The sequence below is a fragment of the Pelodiscus sinensis genome, chromosome 21, assembly GCF_052426305.1.
Source record: "Pelodiscus sinensis isolate ZL-2025 chromosome 21, ASM5242630v1, whole genome shotgun sequence".
In the NCBI taxonomy this organism is placed as follows: Eukaryota; Metazoa; Chordata; order Testudines; family Trionychidae; genus Pelodiscus; species Pelodiscus sinensis.
In genome coordinates this window covers 14,541,016-14,564,696 of record NC_143072.1, presented here as the reverse complement: position 1 = coordinate 14,564,696, position 23,681 = coordinate 14,541,016, and the positions used below count along the sequence as shown (strand labels likewise).

The window sequence follows — 23,681 nt, the reverse complement described above, 5'->3', positions numbered from 1 at the left end:
TGACTCAGAACTTTGTCAGCAAAAAGCAGCAGTCTAGAGGGGGATCTGTCAAGAAAAAAGCCCTCCTGTAAGTAACATCATAAAGTTCCTTTTCTGGTGGTAGCCACTTTAACTGGGTTTCCAGATTCATTACTTTGTCACATAAAGGCCCCTGTAAAGAATGCTAAGCACACCATTACAATAGAACCACTCTCATTTTGAACGATACCCCATTTATTCTGAAACAGAGGACCTGGAGAAGATTCTCCTTTCCAGTATAAACTGTTATGAGGAAAAGAAGTTTTGGACAGCAGCATAACCACTATGAAATATATGGGTTTCGGCAATGGGCTGCAGATCTCTACCCCTTCCTATGTCTCCATGTAGGAACTAACGATACTCCCTAGAACAGGGGTGGGCAATAATTTTTGGCCGAGGGCCACTTCAAAAATTTCTGAAGTGGCTCCAGGCTGCCTCAGAAGGGGCAGGGCCTAAACCAGAAGGGGTGGGGCCAGGGTGGGGCCAGAAGGGTTGGATCTGTGCGTAGAGGAGCCCCTTTGTCCCCCTTCCTACTAGGTACCCATGCCCCTGCCAGGGCAGGAAGAGGCTTCACGCACTCCTCCACCCCCAGGCCAATCAGGGCTGTGGATGGGGTAGCCCAGAAGCATCCTGGCCCCTTCCTTCCTTCCAAACCTCCTCCCGCCCTAACCTCATCCTGAAATGACATGAACTCCTCACAGGGCGGGGAGGGGGGGGGGAAGTGGAGGAAACTTCGCATGCTCCTCCTGTCCCCAGGCCAAGCTGTGCTTGGGGTCGGGGGAGCACATGACATCTCCTCCTGCCCTGTGAGGAGCGAGGAAGGGAGGGAGGAAGCCCTTACTTGACTTGGGGGCGGGGGAGTGGCAAGGCCTCCGTGGGCCATATTAACCTGCGTGGCGGGCCAGATCCTGCCCATGGAGGCCGTTTTGCGCACCCCTGGCCTAAAATGACCTTTAGCGGGTCACTGCAGATTATGTAGCACTGGGAAGAATTATCAGGAAGTTTGAGGTACAAGTGGTGTTCTCGTCCATCCTCCCTGTTGTAGGAAAAGGTCCAGGTTGGGATTTGTCGAATCTTGGAAGTAAATGAATGGTTGCGCAGGTGGTGTCAGGGCAACAAGAAAGTTTTCTACAGGCACGTTAGCAATAAGAGGCTGATAAGAGAGGGTGTGGGGCCTTTACTGGATGAGGGAGGTAACCTAGTGACAGATGATGTTGGAAAAGCTGAAGTATTCAATGCCTTTTTGCCTCTCTCCTCACATACAAAGTCAGCACCCAGATTACTGCACTAGGCAACGCAGCATGGGAAGGAAGTGAGCAGCCCTTGGTGGAGAAAGCATAGGTTTAAAAACTATTCAGAATAGCTAAACATACACAAATCCATAGGTCTGGGGCAAATGTCAATGCAGAGCCTTTGGCTGTTATCTTTGAAAACTCATGGAAATCGGGGGAGGTCCCAGACGATTGAAAAAAGGCAAACATAGTGCCCATCTTTAAAAAAGGGAAGAAGGACAATCTGAGGAACTATAGACCAGTCAACCTCACTGCAGCCCCCGGAAAAATCATGGAAGGGATCCTCAAGGAATCCATTCTGAAGTACTTGGAAGAGGGGATAGTGATCAGGAACAGTCAACATGGATTCACCAAGCGCAAGTCATCCCTGACCAACCTGATTGCCTTCTATGATAAGGTAACTGGCTCTGTGGACATGGGGAAGTCGGTGGATGTTATATACCTTTACTTTAGCAATGCTTTTGATACCGTCTCCCACAATATTCTTGCCAGCAAGTTAAGGAAGTATGGATTGAATAAATGGACAGTAAGGTAGATAGAAAGCTGGCTAGATTGTCAGGCTCAGCATGTAGTGTTCTACAGTTCAATGTGTGGCTGGCGGTCAGTATCAAATGGGGTGCCACAAGGATCGGTTCTAGTGCTGGTTTTGTTCAGCATCTTTATTAATGACCTGGATGAGGGGATGGATTGCACCCTCAGCAAGCTTGTGGATGACACTAAGATGGGAGGAGAGGTAGATACAATGGAGGGCAGGGGTAGGGTCCAGAGTGACCTAGACAAATTGGAGAATTGGGCCAAAAGAAATCTGACAAGGTTCAACAAAGACAAGTGCAGAGTACTGCACTTGGGATGGAAAAATCCCAAGAACTGTTCCAGGCTGGGGACCGACTGGCTAAGCAGCAGTTCAGCAGAAAAGGACCTGAGAATTACAGTGGATGAGAAGCTGGATATGAGTCAACAGTTCTTGTAGCCAAGAAGGTTAATGACATATTAAGTTGCATTAGGAGGAGCGTTTCCAACAGATTTAGAGAAGTGATTATTCCCTTTTATTCAGCACTGGTGAAGCCACATCTGGAGTACTGCATCCAGTTCTGGGCCTCACATTACAGAAAGAATGTGGACGCATTCGAATGGGTCCAGCAGAGGGCAACAAAAATGATTAGGGAGCTGGAGCACTTGACCTACGAGGAGAGGCTGAGGGATTTGGGCTTGTTTAGTCTGCAGAAGAGAAGAGTGAGGAGGGATTTGATAGCAGCCTTTAACTACGTGAAGGGAGGTTTCAAAGAGGATGGAAAAAGGCTGTTCTCAGTAGTGACAGAAGGCAGAACAAGGAGCAATGGTCTCAAGTTACAGTGGGGGAGGTCTAGACTGGATATTATGGAAAATGTTTCACAAGGAGGGTGGTGGAGCACTGGTATGGGTTACCTATGAGGGTGGTAGAATCTCCTTCCCTAGAGGTTTTTAGGTCCCGGCTTGACAAAGCCCTGGCTGGGTTGATTTAGTTGGGGTTGGTCCTGATTTAGACAGGGGGTTGTATTCGATGACTGCATAGATTCTATGAAAACTTGGCAATGACATAAGTCTACATAAATTTAAAGCCAAGAGGCAAAATTGGAGTCTCCAATTATAGGAAGCCCTCAACTTCTGAATGGATCATATTCCAAAGGTTAATTTATAAGTCAGTTGTTTGTTATGCATTGTCCCATAGAAACAATGTTATATATGTTGATTAGGTTCCCACATTAGCCCACAAAAACCTATTTAACCCATGATGTTGCTGAAATACTCTATATATGCAATGCAAAATAGCAGGAAGTAATAAAGTTGCAATGCTGAAAATTAAACAAAACAAAATAAAAGTCTAATTTCACTTCAAAACTTGTGGCTTTCCTTTTACTTGATACAAGGAATCACTACCACCACTCATTCACTTACCAGCTATGATTAGGGTTTGTTTGTGTTTGCTCACAAATGGAATGAATGCACACTCCTTTCACTTTGAAGGCAGTGAACAAGCCACATACGTACGCAGTACGCTGCTGCAAATATTTCCGAGGGCAATGACTTGTTCACATGTGCAGATTGGCGTTCGTAAGTCTGAATTATTAAAATCATGTTAGGGAGCTTTGTTTGTATGTACAGATGTGGGTAAGTCAGATATTTACAACTCGGGGAGTGTCTATCCTGGCATTAATACAAAATCTGTTACAAGCTGTTACAATCACAAGAGGTCACAGACTCTGTTTTATAATTCAGACCCCCTGCATGTTGGCCTTGAGATGTGGGTTCAACCGAATTTCAAAGAAATCAATTGCTACTCAAGCAGCAACAAACCGAACACCTGCAAGGTCTCCCCCTTTCAAGTATATATTCTGAATCTGCTTGGCTTGAGAGTGCAAACGGGACTACCACAAAAGAGAACAAGACTGAACTAGTGCAGTGATTTTTCAAACTTTTTTTCTCATGACCCAGTTGAAGAAAATAGTTGAAGAAAATTGAAGAAAATTATTGATGCCTCCAACCCAACATAATTTTACTAGAGTGTGGGGTCGGGGGTAGGGCTGAGGATGAGAGCTTTGGGGTGTAGAAGGAGGCTTTGGATTTGTGAGTGGAGGTCAGTGCTGGGGCAGGAGGGGCTTACCTTCAGCGGCTCCCAATCAGTGGTGTAGCAGGGGGGCTAACGCAGCTTCCTGCCTGTCCTGGCACCATGGACCATGTTGCATCTCAGAAGCAACCAGCAGCAGGTCCCCACCAACTGGATGTGAAGCTAGTGCTCAGGGTAGGGGTCATGCACAGATCCTGTCGACAGCTGCTTCTGGGGCACAGGCAGGGAGCCTGCCTTAGCACACCCACCTGATCCCTCAACAGCAACAAGAGCCAGTGCCTGACATACCATGACCCAGTACTGGATCACAGTCCATAGTCTGAAAACCACTGCACTCATGTAGCTTTCTGTATTTTTGCTCCCATCCCTACAATAGTATTCTATGGGCCAGTTATTTAAAGGGGTCTTGACATGGTCTCCTTTTTTGGAAGGCACAAGTCCTGACATTTAGATGGCTAGGTATGCGATTTGCTAGGTCATTTATGCAGAAAGGTGTCTAAATGGTAGCATGTGCAGAATGCGTTGGTGCAGAAACATGATTATAATAAAGGCGTCTGCACTGAGGGCTTGACTATACTTACCAGAGGATTGGCGCTTTCTCTAGTAAAGATCCACTAAATCAAATGTTGAGGGTGCCCTCATCAACCACAGTACTCTTCGCAGTTGCAAGGAGTAAGGGAAGTTGATGGGAGAGTTTCTCCAGTCAAGGGGCTGCCCCAGAAAATCAATATAAAGTACGTTGACTCCAGCTATGCAATTTGAATTGTGTCTCTGATATCCATTTTCTCCGTCAGAGAGGTTGGCCCTATTTACTAGCCAGGGTAGTACTTCGGCATTAGCAAATACAGGCTGTAGACATACTAGATGAGTCTAGAACAGCTTCCAGGGAAGACCAAAAGATATCAATAGAGATGAAATGATGAATAAGTGAAAATGAAGAGAGATGCGCCTTTGAAAAGGGAAGTGGATGGGTGAGACAATATTAAAAAGCAACTCAAATTATTTGCAGTCTTCTGCACTAGGCAGTGAAATAAAACCAACTGATCACAGCAGGGAAGTGTCTGCAGATGAACCTATAGTCACTGAAAAGCCCCTCAGAAGGCTGCATAATTCATACTCTTGCCCATTGAGCATAGGAATGCTTTAGATGCAATTTGTGTTATATTTTATACTGGAGCGAGACAACAGTTGGCTAACACAGATTGCCAAAAACCCAAACACACACACATCACACATATCCTACGAGGCACAGCCAACAGACTTTGAAACATTCTCTGGCACACAGAGTGATGGGATATATGATTTCATGCCATTCACAAGGATGTATGTTCCTCAGCTTTGGGATTGCTAATGTTTGTCTAAGTACTTTAAAATAATATGAGTCCAGAGAAGAACCACACCAAGACAATCGATGACAGAGAAATTACTTTCTACATGCAAAATATTTGTGAATCTGCTTTTTCTTCCACCACTATACCGGACCGTTCCTATCTTATTTCCACTTGACCCATCTCAGCATAGTTAGGGAAATGAATAAAAATATATAATAATGTCGTGGCGGATGAGCGCCAATAATTAGCCTTCTTCCAAATGGTAAAATTATTCCATTTGGTTTCTCATTATAATTTCTTTTTCTCCAAGTACACTTATGTAGGCATCATTTAACTGTGATGAAAAATGTGGCCCAGGCTGACCTTGTTGCTGAAAAGAAATCTATCATTTCATACGGAAAAACGCTGTAGGGATTTAACCGAGTTTCTCCATGAAATTATTGAAAATTGACATTAAGCAGGTTGTCAAAGCTGCACATTATGTATTGTTAGCAGAATCGATATTTTAACTACCATAAAAAGGTTGACATTAAATCTAGTAATATTTGACTGATACTAGATTTAAGCATTAACCTCTGTGTTATTCATTTAAGTCTTTGTGTATCTTAAATAACTAATAATGGATAAATGGTAGAGCCCAGAGTTAGTACAGTACTGTTATTCTGTGTTAATGGATAGAAGTCAGTTCATCTGAATTTTTGTTAAACATATGATTGTTTTCATTGTGAAATGACATAACTTCAGATTTGATGTAGCTTCTTAACCATTATGTTAATCAGCCTCAAATGTATCATAGCTTATTTACATGTTGGGCCCAGCACATGGTTTAGTAAAGAAGACTGATGTTGGATGTATAGCTATATTATTGAATGAGGAAAACAGATTTGCACTGATTTGTGTTCTCATTAATCCAACAGATACAAACTCTGCCATTTCTCTCCATTACTTTCCAAGCTCCGAGTCTCAAAGGGCCTTTGAAATATTCTTCTGAGGCTTGGATTTATGTCTAGGATTTGTAACCAAAAAAAAAAAAGGAGAATAAATTGTGGGCAATTAATACAGTTTTTGCACCATGTTATCAGTCAGGACGCTTCATTGCTGAGTTTTTTTCCAATTTTGTTTTCTATATGAAGACTTCAAAAAGTCAAATATGGCAAAATCCTTGCTCTCTGCTTTTCTTTTGCTCTGGATTCAGATATACAAAAAAGAGATGGATATCTATGCATCCTGGTTACATCATGGCAAACTATTGAAGAAAAGAGCAATTGCACACATATAGGCTTTGTTCTTTAAACAAACAAAAAAAATTAGATGGAAAATAGATAATCTCTTAGGAGAACGGTGGGATGAGTCAGATACAAATGATATAGCACAATGACATCTGGAACACACATGTACATCTAGATAAGTGTAACTAGGTATCTCTTCTGCCTATTTAGGATTAGAGTTTTAAAAATTATTTTTCTTCTGTTTTCAGTACCCAGCCCATTTGATAAAACTGGTATGGGGGGACTCTTTTATCATAGACAAGATGTATTGTTCCCGTGGTATAAAATATAGGTGTTCATTCGTAGACTATTCATCCTAGGATGAACCTGAATCTCCGTTGTATTTACTGTAGCCATTAGCACTAGAAAGAGGGCTTTGTCAAAAACTTCCAGTGCGAATATTTTCCACGATACAAAATTGGGTTTTTAACAAAAAGAAACAAAAACTGTTAAAAGTATCTACTGTCCTCAAGAAATGGATTTTTCATCAAAAACCCAAAATATGTAGTTTAATTTTTTTTTTTTACATTTTTTCTGTCAGCACTTTCCACTCTCTTACAGATACTTAAGTTGCAGTAAGAGCACATTAAAGAGGTGTGAGGAGGTACAAAGAGCAGAAAAGCATACATTTAGGAAGCCTATTTCACGACTTTGAGCTTATAACTATGGTCTAAAACAGGGCTACTCAAATGTGGCCCGTGGCCCATTTGCTTGTGGCCCATGGTGCGGTTTGGGTTTACGCAGGGCTCAACATGTAGCCCGTAGGTGGGATCCTTCGAACGTGGCCTCCACTAAGAGCATGCTCCACAATGGCAAGTCAATATAATGGTCTTCTGTTGCTCTGTGTTTTAGTAGTTACATTCCTGGACTGTCATTGCTCATTAAAAGTTCTGTCATATGGGTGGAAATCAGGTAAATATTGCATTTTATCAATATCAGCAGAACTGACTTAAATAGGGCCTGCGTGTTGCATAGTCTTGCCTTAATATTTATATTCATGCCCATCAGTGTGAAAGAAGCTATTTGCATATATTTGCATGTATATGCAATCACACTTAAGCTGCAGCCCTCAGCATGTGCTATGAGTATTATTGTGGCCCCCAGGGCTTCCAACGTCGAGTATCACTGGTGTAAAACAATACTCCTCCTGCCTTAAAGTTATCCGACTCTATCAGTATGCCAACTGTATCCGTATCTAAAATCCTCTTGAACAAAGCAGCTGAAGAGACTCATGGGCTATAGCTATATTGCGCTTTCTTGCGCAAGAACATATGCAAATGAGCCGCCATTTTGCGCAACGGGCTTTTGCCCAAGAGTCGTTCTGCTGCTTATTTTTAGGCAGAACAGCTCTTGCGCAAAAGCCCCCTGCACAAAAATGGTGGCTCATTAAGTATGCCAATGAGGCGCAGCGATATTCATCGCCGTGCCTAATTTGCATATGTTCTTGCGCAAGAAAGTGAAATGTAGACGTAGCCATGCAGTAGGAGAAGTGAAATCCAAACAGTACAATACGAAATCTTTTGTCATACCTAACTGGTGCGATCTTCCGTCTCCCAGTGGAAATCTCTGGTACCTTGGGACATTAAATGGAGGCAAGAGGTGGAATTTTTTCTCCAACAATGGCTCAAGCCTGGAGGCAGAAGGATCAGCAGAGTGAAAGAAACTGTACACTTGGCTGCAGGCAGGACGGACTTGGCACACTGGAATATGAGAGAGAGAGAGAGAGATGGATCAGCATTGCATATATGGGTCATTCATTGCTCAAGTCTCTTTCGAAGTCGAGTAGAGGGTGAGATCACATACACAGACTCCTCACAAACATCGACGAACAATAGCCCAACCTATACAAACTGTCAAAAGGTAGGAGAGTCTTCAACTAAATCCTATCAAACTCCCTCAGTGATGAAATAAGCTTCGCTGAAAGGTAGTTTTGCACAGAGATAACAGTCTGAGAAGTTTAGGCAGCCTGCTGAAGCTAAGCCCGGCCTTTGAAACCAACAGAAGCCAGGAAGTCAATAAAGTTTTAAAACCTTCTAAATATAATCTTGAACATCGCACCTACAAAACTACTAGGCATCCCGTGCTTGGAATATTTGAAGGCAAAACTATTTGATGGGAACATTAAATCAGGACGATTGAAATGGAGATGAAAGCTGGAGCAGGTATGTGAAGCAAGGGAGCTTCAGAAGTCAATTTATTGAAGTTAATGCATAAAAATGAAACAGCACACGTTAAAACAGGAGAGCACGGCTTGTAATATTTGCCGGAGAGAGGCAGCCACTGAGAAATTCAGACAGCAATTGTAAATGGATGTTTGAAAATCACCCACTCGCTCAGCTAATGAGGCACTCTTTCAATCTGATGTACTGTGTTGAGACAGAGACTTCTCTTGTATTCAAATAGGTGATCATAGAAGGCTGCTGGGGTCTATAAACCAGCAGGTGTAGTCACTTTGCAACTAACCAAACTGCATTTGGATCACTGTGAACCTCTCCAGTGCTAGCAGATCAATCCATTATGGACTAATTATGCTAATAGACTTAGTATATTACAGCAGCACAAACATGCTACAACAGTCAATTCATTAACTGTAGGAGTAAAGAACTGATTAAAGTATTTATAAACAGATGTTTGGGAATATTATGCCTGCTCTCCTTAAACTTCATATAAGCAGGATCAGTCCCTTCATGTTTTCCAACCCGCTGTGAAACATAATAATCTCTAAAATCTTTTCTGTTACAGTTTATGACTGTTCTCTTGCACTGATCCTATAAAACCGAAAAGCATCATGCATGTCATCTTCCAGGCTCATTTGTTTGTGCAACATTTATTTTGTGGGCACTCCACCAACCACCCCCTACCTTTAATGTATTTGTCCTCACAACCCACTTGGAAAGTAGGGAAGGGCCATTACCTCCATTTGATAGATGGGGAAGGGCTTTCTAAAGGCCTGGATCCTAGATCCTCAAAAGTATTCAGGCCCTTAACTCCCTGAGTGATTTTCCCTACCCCAAGGTGTCTGTGGTGGAGCAGGTACTTAAATCCAGGTAACATACTTATCACCAGTGGAGCCGACAGCCAGCACTGACCATGGGGTAACGTGGGGGGGGGGGGCGTCTGAACCCACAGAAGGGGTGGGACTGAGGGCAGATGGGGCACGGCTGAGGGCAGTCAGCTCTTAGCGCTGCCTGGACCATGGCGCTGGGCTCGCGCCCACAGCCTTCAGAGCCATGTAGAGCAGCACGCCAGTGGCAATTCAAATGGGCCCGGGGCTCCAGCCCCCGCCACTGCCGCAGTAGCAGCAGCAGCCAGAAGTTGTAGGCCTCAGAATCTCCAGGCCCTGGGGCAATTGTCCCCTCTCCCAGCCTGCTTATCACTAGACCATCCTTACCTCGCTGTCTGTCACTTTTAAGATGAAAGACTCCCACGCCCTCCCCCTACTTTCTGAAAGGATTCCTAACGGAACAGGGCCGTGGTTCTCAGCCTTCTCTGAACTGACTCCATCTGACAGCAGGATATTGTTTGTGTATCTCCCCGCAGTCTGGGATGCTTCTTCCAGCTGTCCGGAAAGTGAATGGAATTAGGGCTGAGAATCTAGCCCCGTTTCAGAAACAGGCCGTAGGCTGCTTTTACCTGGAGGGGGAAACCCATACGCCAGACAGATTGTTAACTTGAGAACTGCTCTGAAAGAATCCATTTGGCTACGTCTATACTGCTTCCTTCTTGCGCAAAAGTCTATGCAAATGAAGCACGGATTAGCATATTGCCACGCTTCATTTGCATGATTAATTAGGGGCCGTTTTTGCGCAAGAGGCTTTTGCGCAAAAAGGAGCTGTCTACACAGCTCCTTTTTGCACAAAAAAACCCCCTTTTGCTCAAGAACTGTTCTTCCTCATTTTTTCAGGGCAAAAAACACCCCCTAATTAATTATGCAAATGAAGCGCGGCAATATGCTGATCCATGCTTCATTTGCATAGGCTTTTGAGCAAGACGGAAACAGTATATACATAGCCTTTGTGTCACAAAGTTTTCTTAGGAGCCCTCTCCTTGGGATAACAGGCTCAAATCAGAGAAGGAAATGAACACAGCACATATGTTCATTGGCATTCTCAAACGTTTCATAGGGGGTTAGCTGGCATATTCAGCCAGCTGCTGGATAAAACATGAGGTACTTTTGGCACATTCCTCAACCACATGTGCTCTTTGGGAGAGGAATCAAAGAGTTAAGCTGGAAAACACTTCAGCTTGACTGGCTTTCTAAACGCCTCCTGCTGAAACACGGGCTGTGAAAATCCATGCCATATAAGCTGCAAATGTTATTGGCATTTAGGACTAAATGATGGTGCCAGTGAAGACAAGGGCACCATGATCTGACCTTAACGAACCCCCCTGGCAATCAGTGTGATGGCACTGCCACAGGCAGACGGTAGCAATAGCTTACCGTAATATTCACTTTATACCAGCAGGATGCTGTGCGGGGAACAGCAGGGCAGAATGTTCAGACATACTCAGTGGTCTAATCATCAGTTCTCAGGGTAAGGAGGAAATACATTTTTTAAGTGTTCTTATCAAGGACAGGCTATTAAAAATAATCACTCATGAAAGTTTCAGTTCACGAAGGCGTCTAAGCAGAAGCATGTCAGTTGCTAGGCATTTATATCCCAGAGGTGGGGCCCAAGTTCTGAAACTATGTCTGAAGTGCACTGAGCACCTAGCAATGGTACTTCCTAAATTAGACCACATTCAACTTTAAAATCAGATTTCTGTTCCATCAGAGCTAACCTGAATTAAACAGCCAAGTCACAGGTACGGCATCCAAGAACCTTCTTTTCAGTTAGCCTCTGTCTAGACAGATGCAGTTAATGGCACATATACAGCCTGCAGCTTTTGCATGCAAGGCTGGTAGGTGCCACCGAGGATAGAGCTGCCCCTGCATTTGGAATTCACAGAAAATGGGTAAGCATCTACTTTTATAGGTGAATCCACTGCATGTGCAGAAGCTGGCAGGCAACAATGACGATTGCACTGCTGGACCATGGCTGTTCTCGAGAGCCCTAGAGCAGAGGTGGCCAACCCCACAGCTCGTGAGCCACATGCGGCTCTTCACCCCTGAAAGTGTGGCTCACGAAGCCTCTCCCGTGCATCATAAAGCTGCCCCATGCGCCCCTACAAACAGCCCCTGGCTCCCTGTGCTCACCAGCATGGCAAAATGGTGTCAGCAAGATGGTGTCGGCTGGCGGGAGCTTGATGTGGCTTGAAAAGCTACCCATAAAGCTCTGGGGCCAGGATCTACATGCTCAGAAGAGTGTGAGTGCTAGAGAATATCAAGCTTTGACGGACTGGAAAACCATAAATGAGGAATGTAGGAGGGGGAAGAGTGTGAAAGAAAATTGAACTGTTTAGTGATTTAGAGCAGGGGTTCCCAAACCTTTTGATACTGGGGACCAGTAAATCTATTCACGAGCTTTTGGAGGACCGGTAACATTTATTTGCATATTTGCATATTCATTAAGCAAACGATGAATATGCAAATAAATTGTTTCTGGTTCTCCCAAAGCCCCCAGTGCCAACAGAAAAGTCAGTCGGGGCCACACAAGTGAGATACAAAAACACAACCCCTCCAGACTCCTCAAACCTCACTAATGTGGCCCCAACTGTGCTTGTGGGTGTTGGGACAGAGTTCTGAGGAAGGGTGCCAGTTTGTGCTGGGGCAGGGGACAGGGTGCTTGTGGGTGCTGGGGCAGGGTACTTGTGGGGGTCGGGGGCAGGGGAGGGGACAGGGACCGATACCTGGGGATCCTGTGGCTGCCAAGGCCCAGGAAGTGCATGGGCTGCTCTCCCATCCCCCAAACAGCGGTGCGGTACCTGACATGCTGGTTCATTGTATGCCTGATGCCTTCCTGTGCAGGGGGAGAGGGAGTCCCGGACTGCACCAGCCTCAGCCACTTGGGCAGCGTGCGCCTTGCTCCTCTGCTCCCCATGGCTGCACGTGCCGCCCGAGCAGCTGAAGCCGGCGTAGTACTGGATTCCCACCCTCTCCCCCGAGCACAGGAAGGCAGCAGGGGAACAAAGTTCCCAGCACGTGATGGACCAGCGTTTTAGGTATTGCGCCGGCTGTTGGGGCGGGGGAAGAGCAGCCCGTGCACTTCCAGGACCTGGCGCACAGCTGCAGAACTGCCCCCTGCCTCCAGAGGAAGCCCGCACTACCTCCGTTGACACTGGGAGTTCAGGACGGCGTTTATCTTGGGGGTTGCGGGCAGCGAGGCAGGCTCTCTCAAAAATTGTTCTGAGGCCTGGTATTTTTTTCCTAAGGACTGGTACCGGGCCATGGATCACAGTTTGGGAAACTCTGATTTAGAGGATGAGAATTGTGACTTGACAATTGGAATGGCAAAGAAAGAATTAATGGCATGAAAGAACATTACAACTGCCATGGGGGGGCCAAAGGAATGTTGGATAAGAGAGGAGGGGAAATGGAACAGCAAAACTGGAACCAAAGTTTAGCTAGATTCCTGCTACCACATCAGAAAAATCTACATTCCAAGCTATGATGCCTAAGCACGACAGATCTCCCTAGATATATATAAAAAATGTCCTTCAGGACAACAGAGACACATCATCATGCCACTCTGTGTCCTGCAGCTGCCCTGCCTGGTGGTGAGGTGGGGGCGCCGGAGCTGGCCAGAGGAGGGCAAGAGCCAGGGCCAGCCAGGGGAGGAATATCAGGAGCCTGCTAGGGAAGGGGAAGAGCAGGGGTTGGCCAGCCGGGGGGCAAGAGCCGTGGCCCTCTCTGGCCGACAGGGGGTTGGCAAGTGTAGCAAGCAGGGAGTGCAGTTCCTAAGTATTATATAAATTCTGTATGTATGCATTTACAGCATCCCTGCATGCGATCGATTTCTACAGCAGGAAATACACAGTCCACTGGGCAAATTTTCCTTTGCCCATGGACTTATAAAACATTTTATTGTATTAATTAGCAAAAGCCTGATTCCTCATGTTTTCTGTTTTCTACCAAGTGATCCTGTTTCTACCACCTTACTAATGTCAGCTACATGCATGACAAGGGTCTCCCAGTCATGTATTTTCCTTGGCAGCACAACGACTCACCTTTTCCCCCCTGCCTCTCTTCTTATCTTAAACTGCGAACTGTACAGGGCAGTAAATAACAAAACCACAATTCTATGTCTGTAAAACAGACCTGTGTAACATAAACATTTATAAAACAAACAGTCCCAGGTAAACAGAAGCAAAATGCAGGACAATGCAGCACTTTAAAGACTAACAAGATGGTTTATTAGATGATGAGCTTTCGTGGGCCAGACCCACTTCCTCAGATCAAATAGTGGAAGAAAATAGTCACAACCATATATACCAAAGGATACAATTAAAAAAATGAACACATCATCTAATAAACCATCTTGTTAGTCTTTAAAGTGCTACATTGTCCTGCATTTTGCTTCAGCTACCCCAGACTAGCACGGCTACATTTCTATCACTATCCCAGGTAAACAGCAATTAAAAAAAATCGTTAAGACACAAAACCAAATTCCACTGCCATTACCCATTTAATTTCTTTTTGTCTCACTGACAGCCTTCTGGAATCATCAGTAAGTCTTGACTGTGGGAGTGTGTATATAAAAACTTCTCTCAATCTGGTGTTTTGTAACCAAACTCAACACTGCAAATGTGAGGGAAGAAATGTAGCTATTACAACAGTGTGTGCGCGCACGTGTGTGTGTTTCATTATCCTTCCCTCTAATGTTTTAACATTGAGTTTCATCGAAAGACTACCACAGACTTTATATCAGACCTAGAAATGACAGTGGGGGAAGATAACGCAGATCGCTTGTCTGCATTACAATCTCTAACCTTATCATGGAAATCATGCTTCTTTATAGTTCAAGATTTTGCAAGTGACATATTTGAAGAAGTGTGCAATGGACCCTCCAACAAAAGAAAAAGGGAGGAGAGGTTGCATTTCTGGTCCTTTCAGGGTTACATCACATTTCTCACCTGCCACATCACAGCATATAGGTGGTAGACTAACAAAGCCTGTCACGGTGTGAGGATTCAAACGATACAACTCGTCTCTTAGAAGAACGGGCTGAGCCACAAGAAATTGTGTAAATATCCAGGTGTGCATTTAAAAAAAATTACTTCACTGGGCATTGGACCATCACTAAAGTGTTTGTGACCATACAAATAAGACCTAGATTTATACAAATGCAACCTGGAGCAAGGGGTGCAAATCACATGGAAGTCTCTAGGCCAAATTCAGAGGTGATTTTTTGGTACGTTTTCAGAACTGTCCCCACAATTACATTTACATTTATGCTTGTAGCAGGGATGAGGTGTGAATGGGTCAGAAAACAGGTATAAGTGATGCCTCAGTTTGGCATGACTGGTGTAGAAAATGAGTGCAGCTTACATGCCAAGAAAACAAAACCAGGTGTGTACAATCTGAAAAGCAAATTGAGAGGAGTGTGTAAGATTAAGTAAGGTGGTGACCATTTACACTTGCACCATTCCTCAATTCCTTTGAGCCCAATCAGTTTGGGTGCATCTAGACTGGCAAGATTTTGCGCAAAAGCAAGTGCTTTTGTGCAAAAACTTGCCAGCTGTCTACACTGGCCACTTGAATTTGCGCAAGAGCACTGACTTGGTAATGTACAAAATCAGTGCTGCTTGCGCAAATACTTTCATGCTCCTGCTCGGGAAAAAGCCCTCTTGCGCAAGAATACTTGCGCAAGAGGGCAAGTGTAGACAGGGAAGAACTGTTTTGCGCAAAAAAGCCCTGATGGCTAAAATGGCGATTGGGGCTTTCTTCCGCAAAATCGCGTCTAGACTGGCCACGGATGCTTTTGTGCAAAGGCACTTGCCAATCTAGACGCGCTTTTGCGGAAATACTTTTAACGGAAAAACTTTTCCGTTAAAAGTATTTCCGCATAATCATGCCAGTCTAGATGCAGCCTTTGAGCCTTCTATACTAAGGGCTCTCTATAAAAAACTAAAATGATGCAAGTTTCCCTTTAAAGCCACATTCTGCTTAGTTGTACTGGCTTCATTCAAATTACTCTGGATTTACATTAATATGCAGGAAAGCAGGAGTTGGACCATTGTGTGCAAATAACATAAGAACATAAGAATGGCCATACTGGGTCGGACAAAAGGTCCATCTAGCCAAGTATCCTGTGTTCTGACAGTGGCCAATGCCAGGTACCCCATAGGGAATGAACGCAACAGGTAATCATCAAGTGATCCTTCCCCATCACCCGTTCCCAACCTCTGACAAATGGGCAACGTACACCATTCCTACCTGTCCTGGCTAATAAGCATTGATGGGATCTAACCTCCATGAATGTATCTCATTCTTTTTCTGAATCCTGTTAAAATCCTGGTCTTCACAACATCCTCTGACAGGGAGTTCCACAGGTTGACTGTGCATATACCAAAAGAGTGTAAATTTCACTGCTTTTCAACTTACATTACAGCATGAGCAATTTAAGCCAGCATTTACATCGCTGCTGGAATGGGACCTTCAGCATGATGGTTCCATTACAGATGGGAATTCATCTGTGGTTTCATGTTTTGATTAATGGCACAGTGTATACCTCCTTGGCCCATAGTGGTCATTAAGCAGCCCATAGTCTAACCTTGTAGAGAGAGAACTTACCATCCAGTCCAGGCAGAACAGTGGTCCTCATGGCCAGTACTAAACCAAGCGGTGATCCAAAGAGGAAGAAATCTGAAACTTCAAAATCAAACCTTCCCAGGTTCACTTCCGAGAAACTGGAGCTGCTCACAGGTGGAAAATCTGCATCGTTCTTCAGAACACTGGAATGGATACTGAACAAGGAAAATGAACTGACTTAACAATAAACCAGAGGTTGCTTTATATCTTGCTGGACAAATGTTCTACTACCAATAGGGGCTGCTTGGAATATTCCAGTCTGAAGGTCCACATTTTTTGCTTTCATAACAAGACACTCATACAAAATAGCCCCACCCTAACCACAATAGCCTCCTATACTCTCTGTTATGGTCATTTGGAACATTTTTTTATGTGAACACTAGTCAATATCCTAGCTTCAAAGACCACTCATTCCCTGCAGTTAAAACACATAGGCTGTGTCTAGAATGGCAAGTTTTTCCGCAAAAGCTGCTGCTTTTGCGGAAAAACTTGCCAGCTGTCTACACTGGCCGCTTTGAATTTGCGCAAGAACACTGATGATCTAATGTAAGATTGTCAGTGTTCTTCCGCAAATACAATGACTCTCCCGTTTGGGAAAAAGCCCTCTTGTGCAAATGCTTTTGCACAAGAGGGCCAGTATAGACAGCTGAGAACCGTTTTGTGCAAAAAAGCCCCGATGGCGAAAATGGCGATCGGGGCTTTCTTGCGCAAAACCGTGTCTAGATTGGCATGGACGCTTTTCTGCAAAAAGTGCTTTCGCGCGAAAGCGTCCATGCCAATCTAGACGCTCTTTTCCACAAATGCTTTTAATGGAAAAACTTTTCCGTTAAAAGCATTTGCGGGAAATCATGCCAGTCTAGACGCAGCCATAGATTAGAAGACAGCTGTGTGGCATAGAAGGATGCAGGGTTACTTTTCCCCTCCCAAATAATTAAAGACACATATAGGATTTCATTGTGTTTGCTGCAAAAATTAATAGACTAAATTTGTGTATGCAGGGGGGCCAATAGCCACACAGGGCTCCTGGGCAAGGTGTGTGTGGGCGGGGGAGGGGGGCTCTGTACTCCCAGAAGGGGCAGGGCCTCTGGTGGAAGAGCTATGGTTGAGGGCAATGAGCGGACAACACCAGCCCCCACATCCCTCAGCTTCACCTAGAGCATGGTGCATACCGCAAAACCAGATCTACCTGGAGCACTCTGTGCGGGTGGTGGTTTATAGGGCCCGGGGCTCCAGGTGCTGCCACTGCTGCAGTAGCAGCCCCGGGTCCTTTAGAATTGCCGGGTTCCAATTGCCATCTTGTTGGCAAAGTGATTTACACACTTTATATTAACCCTTTAACGACCAATAGTTGAGGTAGGCATCATTATTGTCTTTTTAGAGAAAACTGATTCTCTGGTAACTAGCATCTTATTTTGCTATTCAGGTCTCTGCAAAGCTGGTATAAAATGCTCCCACATCAGAATGGTGGTGTGCCCGGCCCAGAGAGGTTAGAGAGGTTTGATTTTAAGAGGGGCAGGGCATTCTGACTTCCAACCAAGCTGTGGGTGCTTATCAATGTTTGAAAATCAGGCCTCAGAAAATTTAGCATCGCCCAGGCAGGACGTCAAAGGCTCAGCTGGGATTAGAAATCAGGAGTTCCTGGCGCGAAGTCCTGTGTTCAGAGCAAAAGACCGGGCTTTTCTTTCAACATGAGAAGTTGATGGCACTGTTGTGAGCCCATCAATGTTATATCTGAGCTTCTCATAGATGAAGGAGATGAGACAGGACACTCTGAACGCAAACTGGTAGGGACAGAGTTTAGCACCCCTGCTGCACGCCAGAGTTTAGTCAGGTGGAATAGCCTGAATCCAGGAGTCAAACTAATCTTCTCCTTGAGCAGTGCAGTTACCATTCCATCCCCACATTGCATTATTGGTCTCATGTGGCATCACTGCCATACCACAAGGTAAGAGAAGTTAGCACAAAGTAGCCACATCAAACATGTCAAAGTATACAGAAGGAGAAAGTTTCCATGCTTAGGAGGTATCCTGGCCATCTCATTATCCAAACTGGGATACCATCTCTAAATTAAAAAACAACCACAATTTTAATAATCCTACTGGGAATTGATATGTAGAAAACAAACATTTTAAGATAACTATATGTACGGGGGAAGGCACAGATTTTTTTAAACATATCTCAGAATATGTTTCACTCTTAGTCTGTGCATTTCCAGCTACTTCTAAGCTACCTTCCAATAGATTAATTCAAACCTGGTGGTTAAAGAGTCAGAAATCTGAGTGGGATGTAAAATTATCAGGGGAGGGAGGGGTAAGAATAGGCAAAAGTGTCCTTGTAAGTTTAGCAATTTTCAATTTAAAACAACAGTAGATATCTAGAAATTGAAAAGCTGAAATCTTAAGAAGGGTGGTTTTATTGCTTTTTAATTATCTTATCTCCAGGAGTATGAAATACATTTCTGTAAAGAACCCTTATCTTTACTACTCTTCTGCCACTACCCACCTCTCCACCCAAGCTAAAATATGTCTCTATTCTACTATTTAAATCAGCCAAATTAGGCAAAAAATATACCAAAAAGAAAATTTAGAGCTACTTGGTCACTTACTATTATTAATGATAATCGAATGAGTCTCTATATTCATACTTCAAGTTCTATTATGTTCCTTTTTTATATTTCTCTGAACTAATAAATCTCTAGGAGTGTAGCATGTCATTGTCTGCTTTTGATGACTGAAGATGGAAGATCAAGTGCTTGTCATTAGAACATAGGCACACACTGTTATTTCTATCCTACTGGGCGGGGGGAAAGGGGAGCTCTGGCAATAAAAAGATGAGCTTTTCTTTTGTGAAAAAGTAAGTAATGTATTTGGGGGGATTTTCTTTTTTATATTTATTTTGCTGCCAACATGTAACTGTATTCATAGGTATTGGGAAAGGAAGAGTGCCAATATCATGATGTTTCAATTTGTAAGCAAGAAGATGAGCAGTCAAAACCTGATACATTAGTTCAGTTGAACCAGATTCTATTATAAATGGATTTACTGAAGAGTTCAGATTAGATAGCCTGGGAGTTTCTTTCTACAACACAGGGAGCTAAAAGCGATGGACTAGAATTCTTGACAAATTCTCTGTCACAGACAAATGGAAAAAGACACATTGTTTTGTTGAAGTGGGAAGGTACTTTACATTTTAAAGACCTAGTATCCAGAAAGGAACAGATGTGAAAACCGAACAGAATAATCAAAGAACCCAAAGCAAAGAATGCATTGACGGCGGCCAAAGAGATAGAATAAAATTACCTTGAGCTATTACTGACAAAACAGGCAGGGTGGAGTATAGCACTGTGGCAAGTCTGCACTGTACCTGAGCTCTCAGAGAACTGAAACTTGGGAGCACACAATGGGGCTTTTCTCTCTATCGGCATCACCCCAACGAAATAAAGGAAGAAAGAACAAACAGAAAGAAAAAATAAAGCACAAGGGATACAGATACTAAGCAAGCAGTCAACTAGGTAGGTAAAGGCAGAGAGACAGACAGACAAAGGAAATGATGAACCTCCCATGCTAGATATATTGTTAAAAAGTTTATTTTTTAGGATTCAGGGAAGCAAATTAAGTTTTCTTTAAAGATTACTTTTATATTAATTTTAAGTGAAGATATATGGAGGTTTTAAAAAAAGCCTGAATAGTTTGTAGATAGCTTAGGAACATCAAAAATCAATTTCTTCATTCTCCGGAGAATAATGCAAAGCTGCTAATGAAAGTAAGATGGGGCTAAACTACAACAATAATAATAAAGAAAACTTTCCAAAATCCCAAATCTTTCTTTGTTTTGACTTGTGAGTGGTGCATTATACAAAGTGGGATTTTTTGCATTCATTTCTGTATTCAAAATTCACAACAGTCAACAAAAATTGAATTAAAAAAATACAGGTTCAGAGCAATGCCCCACCCCCAAAAATCAAGTATCTACATTTTTCTGGAATAGCTTGCAAGGGCTTAAGATAAGTCCTTATCAACAAACTATGTGGTTATATACATATTGCCATTACTCCGGCACGGACTGTATTAATACTCCACATTCAATTGCAAACCTATTGCTTTTACGGAATCAAAGAACTGGTTACCTAGATAGGAAAGCATGGTGTTGGGATATAGTATCACAGTCATAAGTGGATGAGTCGCTCTGTTTCCGTGGCAACGGTTGCCTTGGCTCCTCATCCTCCATGATTCCCGAAATGTCAATATTACTTTTGCTTAGGCGTTTGCTGCCACCCAGACTGGAATCCTCTCCTAAGAGGGGATTATCCTTCAAAGAATGAACAAAGCAAATGGGAGATTAAAAAAGTGACCAAAATAAAACACAGCTAATATGAAAGCAGTTCCCTTTGTATAGTTGCCTTGCATTATCCAAAAGACGGTGGGATTGGTAGCTGTTATCTCTACCAAGGGAAACGTAAGGAGGCTCAGAAAGGATCTGATGTCTGTCTTGACTGTGCCTCATGCAAAGTAGGGTCACTTGTATGAGGGCTTTAACGATGGTAACCCCCTTGTTGGGTTGGAGGCCTGATCCAAAGTCTAGATCCCATTGACTTCAGTGGCCCTTTGAGCACTTTTTAAATAACAAACATAAAGGGTCTTGGTCCAAGTGTACAGATTGCATTGAAATACATGAATGGAATAGCCCTCAATGCTCCATGGATATGAGGCCTGATTTTCAAAGATATTAAACACGTGCTGCTTGCAGCAAGTCCAGTGATGACTATGTATTGTAGAGACCACTTTAAATAAGGCTGAGCCTTAATTGGAAATAGGCATGCCCCTATGCCGTGTATATTGGCCAAACCAGAAAGCCTCCTCACCAAAGGATAAATGTGCACAACTCAGATATCAAGAAAGTTAATATACATAAACCAGCAGGAGAATACTTTAACTTCTCTGCACATGAAGTAATGGATTTAAAAATAGCCATTCTTTTCCCCCCTCTCCCCCTCAAAAATCCCTTCCAAACCAAATTACAAAGAAAAACAGCAGAATTGCAAATGTAACATGATCAGATTAGGACGAATAAGGATTTAGAGGGGTTATCGCACTACAAAGGCAATTTTCCCTCTCTTGGTATTCACACCTTCCCATCAGCTGCTGGGAGTGAGCCACTTCCACTCTGACTGAATTGGCCTCTTTAATGCTGGTTTGATGATAGATAGATAGATAGATAGATAGATAGATAGATAGATAGATAGATAGATAGATAGATAGATAGATAGATAGATAGATAGATAGATAAACTCCTTTCTTTTTATATAAGTACATGTGTGTCTATATCTATATCTCCCAGCCTCTGCAATTTCCAATCCAGTGCATCTGATGAAGTCCCAGCTTGACAAAGCCCCTGGCTAGGATGAATTAGTTGCGGTTGGTCCTGCTTTTGTGCAGGGGGTTGGACTCGATGACCTCTTGAGGATTCTTCCAACCCTATGATTCTAAGAGGGTGTGACAGGGCATCTGCCCATCTCTGGCCCTTTAAGGGTTAAAACCCAGCCCACACTGGAGGCAGAGACAGCCAATTAGGACCCAGCTGCATAAATAAAGGCTCCTGGTTGGAAGGAGGAGACACACACTCTTGCTCTTGCTGGGTAGCAGGAGGGACCCGGCTGCCAGGGAAGCTGGAGGCTTCCTGAGACAGAGCAGTGCTGGGGAAAGGCAGGCAGAGCTGAGGAGTTCTGGCCTAACCTCACTCCTAGGCTGCAGCGCCTCAGTCAAGGTCTGAGTGTACTAAGCCTGCAGAGAGGGTAGGCAAAGGCAGCAGGTCTGCACCTCTTGCAAATGATGAGTGGCCACTGCAGGCTGCAGTTGGCCCTTGAGGTAAGGGGCTAGACGAAGACTGGCAGTGGGTCACTGAGGCAAGGTGGGTATAGAAGATTGGAGTTCCCTGGGAGGGGAGGTCCTTAGAGCGCAAGGGCACTGACCTAATATGGTTCTAGCAAGTGTGACACCAGCTGAAGTAGGGCGCTCCAGGGCTAATGAGCTAATTCCCAAAGCGACCAGCATGAGATGCCGTGGGGAGCGAGTGCCTGCCCCCGTGACTGTGGATTTTACTCACAAAAGCTTATGACCAAATAAATCTGTTAGTTTTTAAGGTGCCACAAGACTCCTTATGGTGAATCAGACTTTTCATTTTACCAGCTTGTTTAAGAACCATCTCTTCCCTGAAATCCTACTCTGATGCTGTATCAGTTTCAACAGGCAATATACTCCACGCAAGCAAAGCCATGTTTGTTGAAGCAAATTCCAGTGCATTGGCTGCTACAGAGAACCCATACGATTCACTTGCGTAAGACCTTCCATTTTAATCTTTTTTAAAACTTGGTTTCAACAAAGAAGAACAGGTGAAAATACCCAAAATTTATTTTAACAGACTTCTAAGCATGTGAAAATTGGCATGCTGCATCGACAAAACCTTCTGATACAAGAATCACTTCTAATTGTGTAATTATCAGCTTTCACCCAAATCTTATTAGCTTATCTTGTGCAGTATTAGCATTCATAGGCTGATATGGCATAGTCAACATTATCATCTTAATGAATTTTGCAAAGATTAGTTTTGTACCAGCCTCTTCATAGAAACAGTCCTGTGATGCAACAACTGAAAAATCATCAATGGTACATCTAGACAGCAGTGCTATTTCGGGATACTTCTGGTATCCCAAAATAGCTATTCCGCATCTTGACGGCATGCCATTATTTCGAAATATCTTTTGAAATAATGGGCGTGCTATTCTGATACCACTGTACATCTTGTTCCATGAGGATTAAGGGATGTTTTGGAATAGCACTCTATTTTGAAATTTGAAATAGCTTATTTCAAATTTCAAGTAGCTATTTCAAAATTAACTCAAAATAAGTTATGCAAGTTGCATAGCTCAAATTGTGTAGTTTATTTCAAGCTAAGGGTGCAGTGTAGCTGTACCCTAATAGTCAGATATAACATGTCGTTGGAAGTTTTGGAAAGTTTTTCTATGAACTACATCTCACAGTAATCTGCAGCAAAATTCAGGCCGTGCCAAGTCCATTTTCAAAATCCTTCAGGACCTACAACATTTCTGGCTTAATACTGCAGCTATCTATAATGCCATAGCTATCCCATACCTTAGTTCAGGAGTGAGGAACCTTCTTTGTATGAAGGACCGCTGACCATAGAAAAATCAGTCGGGCCACACACAAGTGAAAAGCCAAAAAAGCCAAAAAAAAGCCAAACCCTCACAGACCCGGACTGAGAAGCAGAAAGACACTCCCCACATTCCCCTCAAGCACCAGAGCCTAGGGCAGTGGTCTCCAAATTTTTAGAGGATTAGTTTGCTTTTTGAATTTAAGTGCAACCCAGGATCTACCTCAAACCCAAATACCTTTGCCCCACCTCCTTTGTGTCCCTTCTCCAAGGCCCCACCCTGCTAACTCCATCCTTCTTCCCTCCCCC

The 23,681-nt window shown here is 43.6% G+C and overlaps 1 protein-coding gene across 4 annotated transcripts in view; it reads right to left on the bottom strand.

Moving 5' to 3' along the window:
• The window catches only part of PITPNM3 (PITPNM family member 3), a 526,934-nt gene that overhangs the window by 51,299 nt on the left and 451,954 nt on the right, over positions 1 to 23,681 (bottom strand). For all 4 annotated transcript variants that reach the window (XM_075904890.2, XM_075904888.2, XM_075904887.2 and 1 more), the window contains 3 exons: positions 20,332 to 20,513; positions 16,188 to 16,360; positions 8,044 to 8,214 (listed from right to left, as the gene is read on the bottom strand). In XM_075904890.2, the coding sequence (XP_075761005.1) occupies positions 8,044 to 8,214; positions 16,188 to 16,360; positions 20,332 to 20,513 (526 nt within the window). The remainder of the gene's footprint in view (positions 1 to 8,043; positions 8,215 to 16,187; positions 16,361 to 20,331; positions 20,514 to 23,681) is intronic.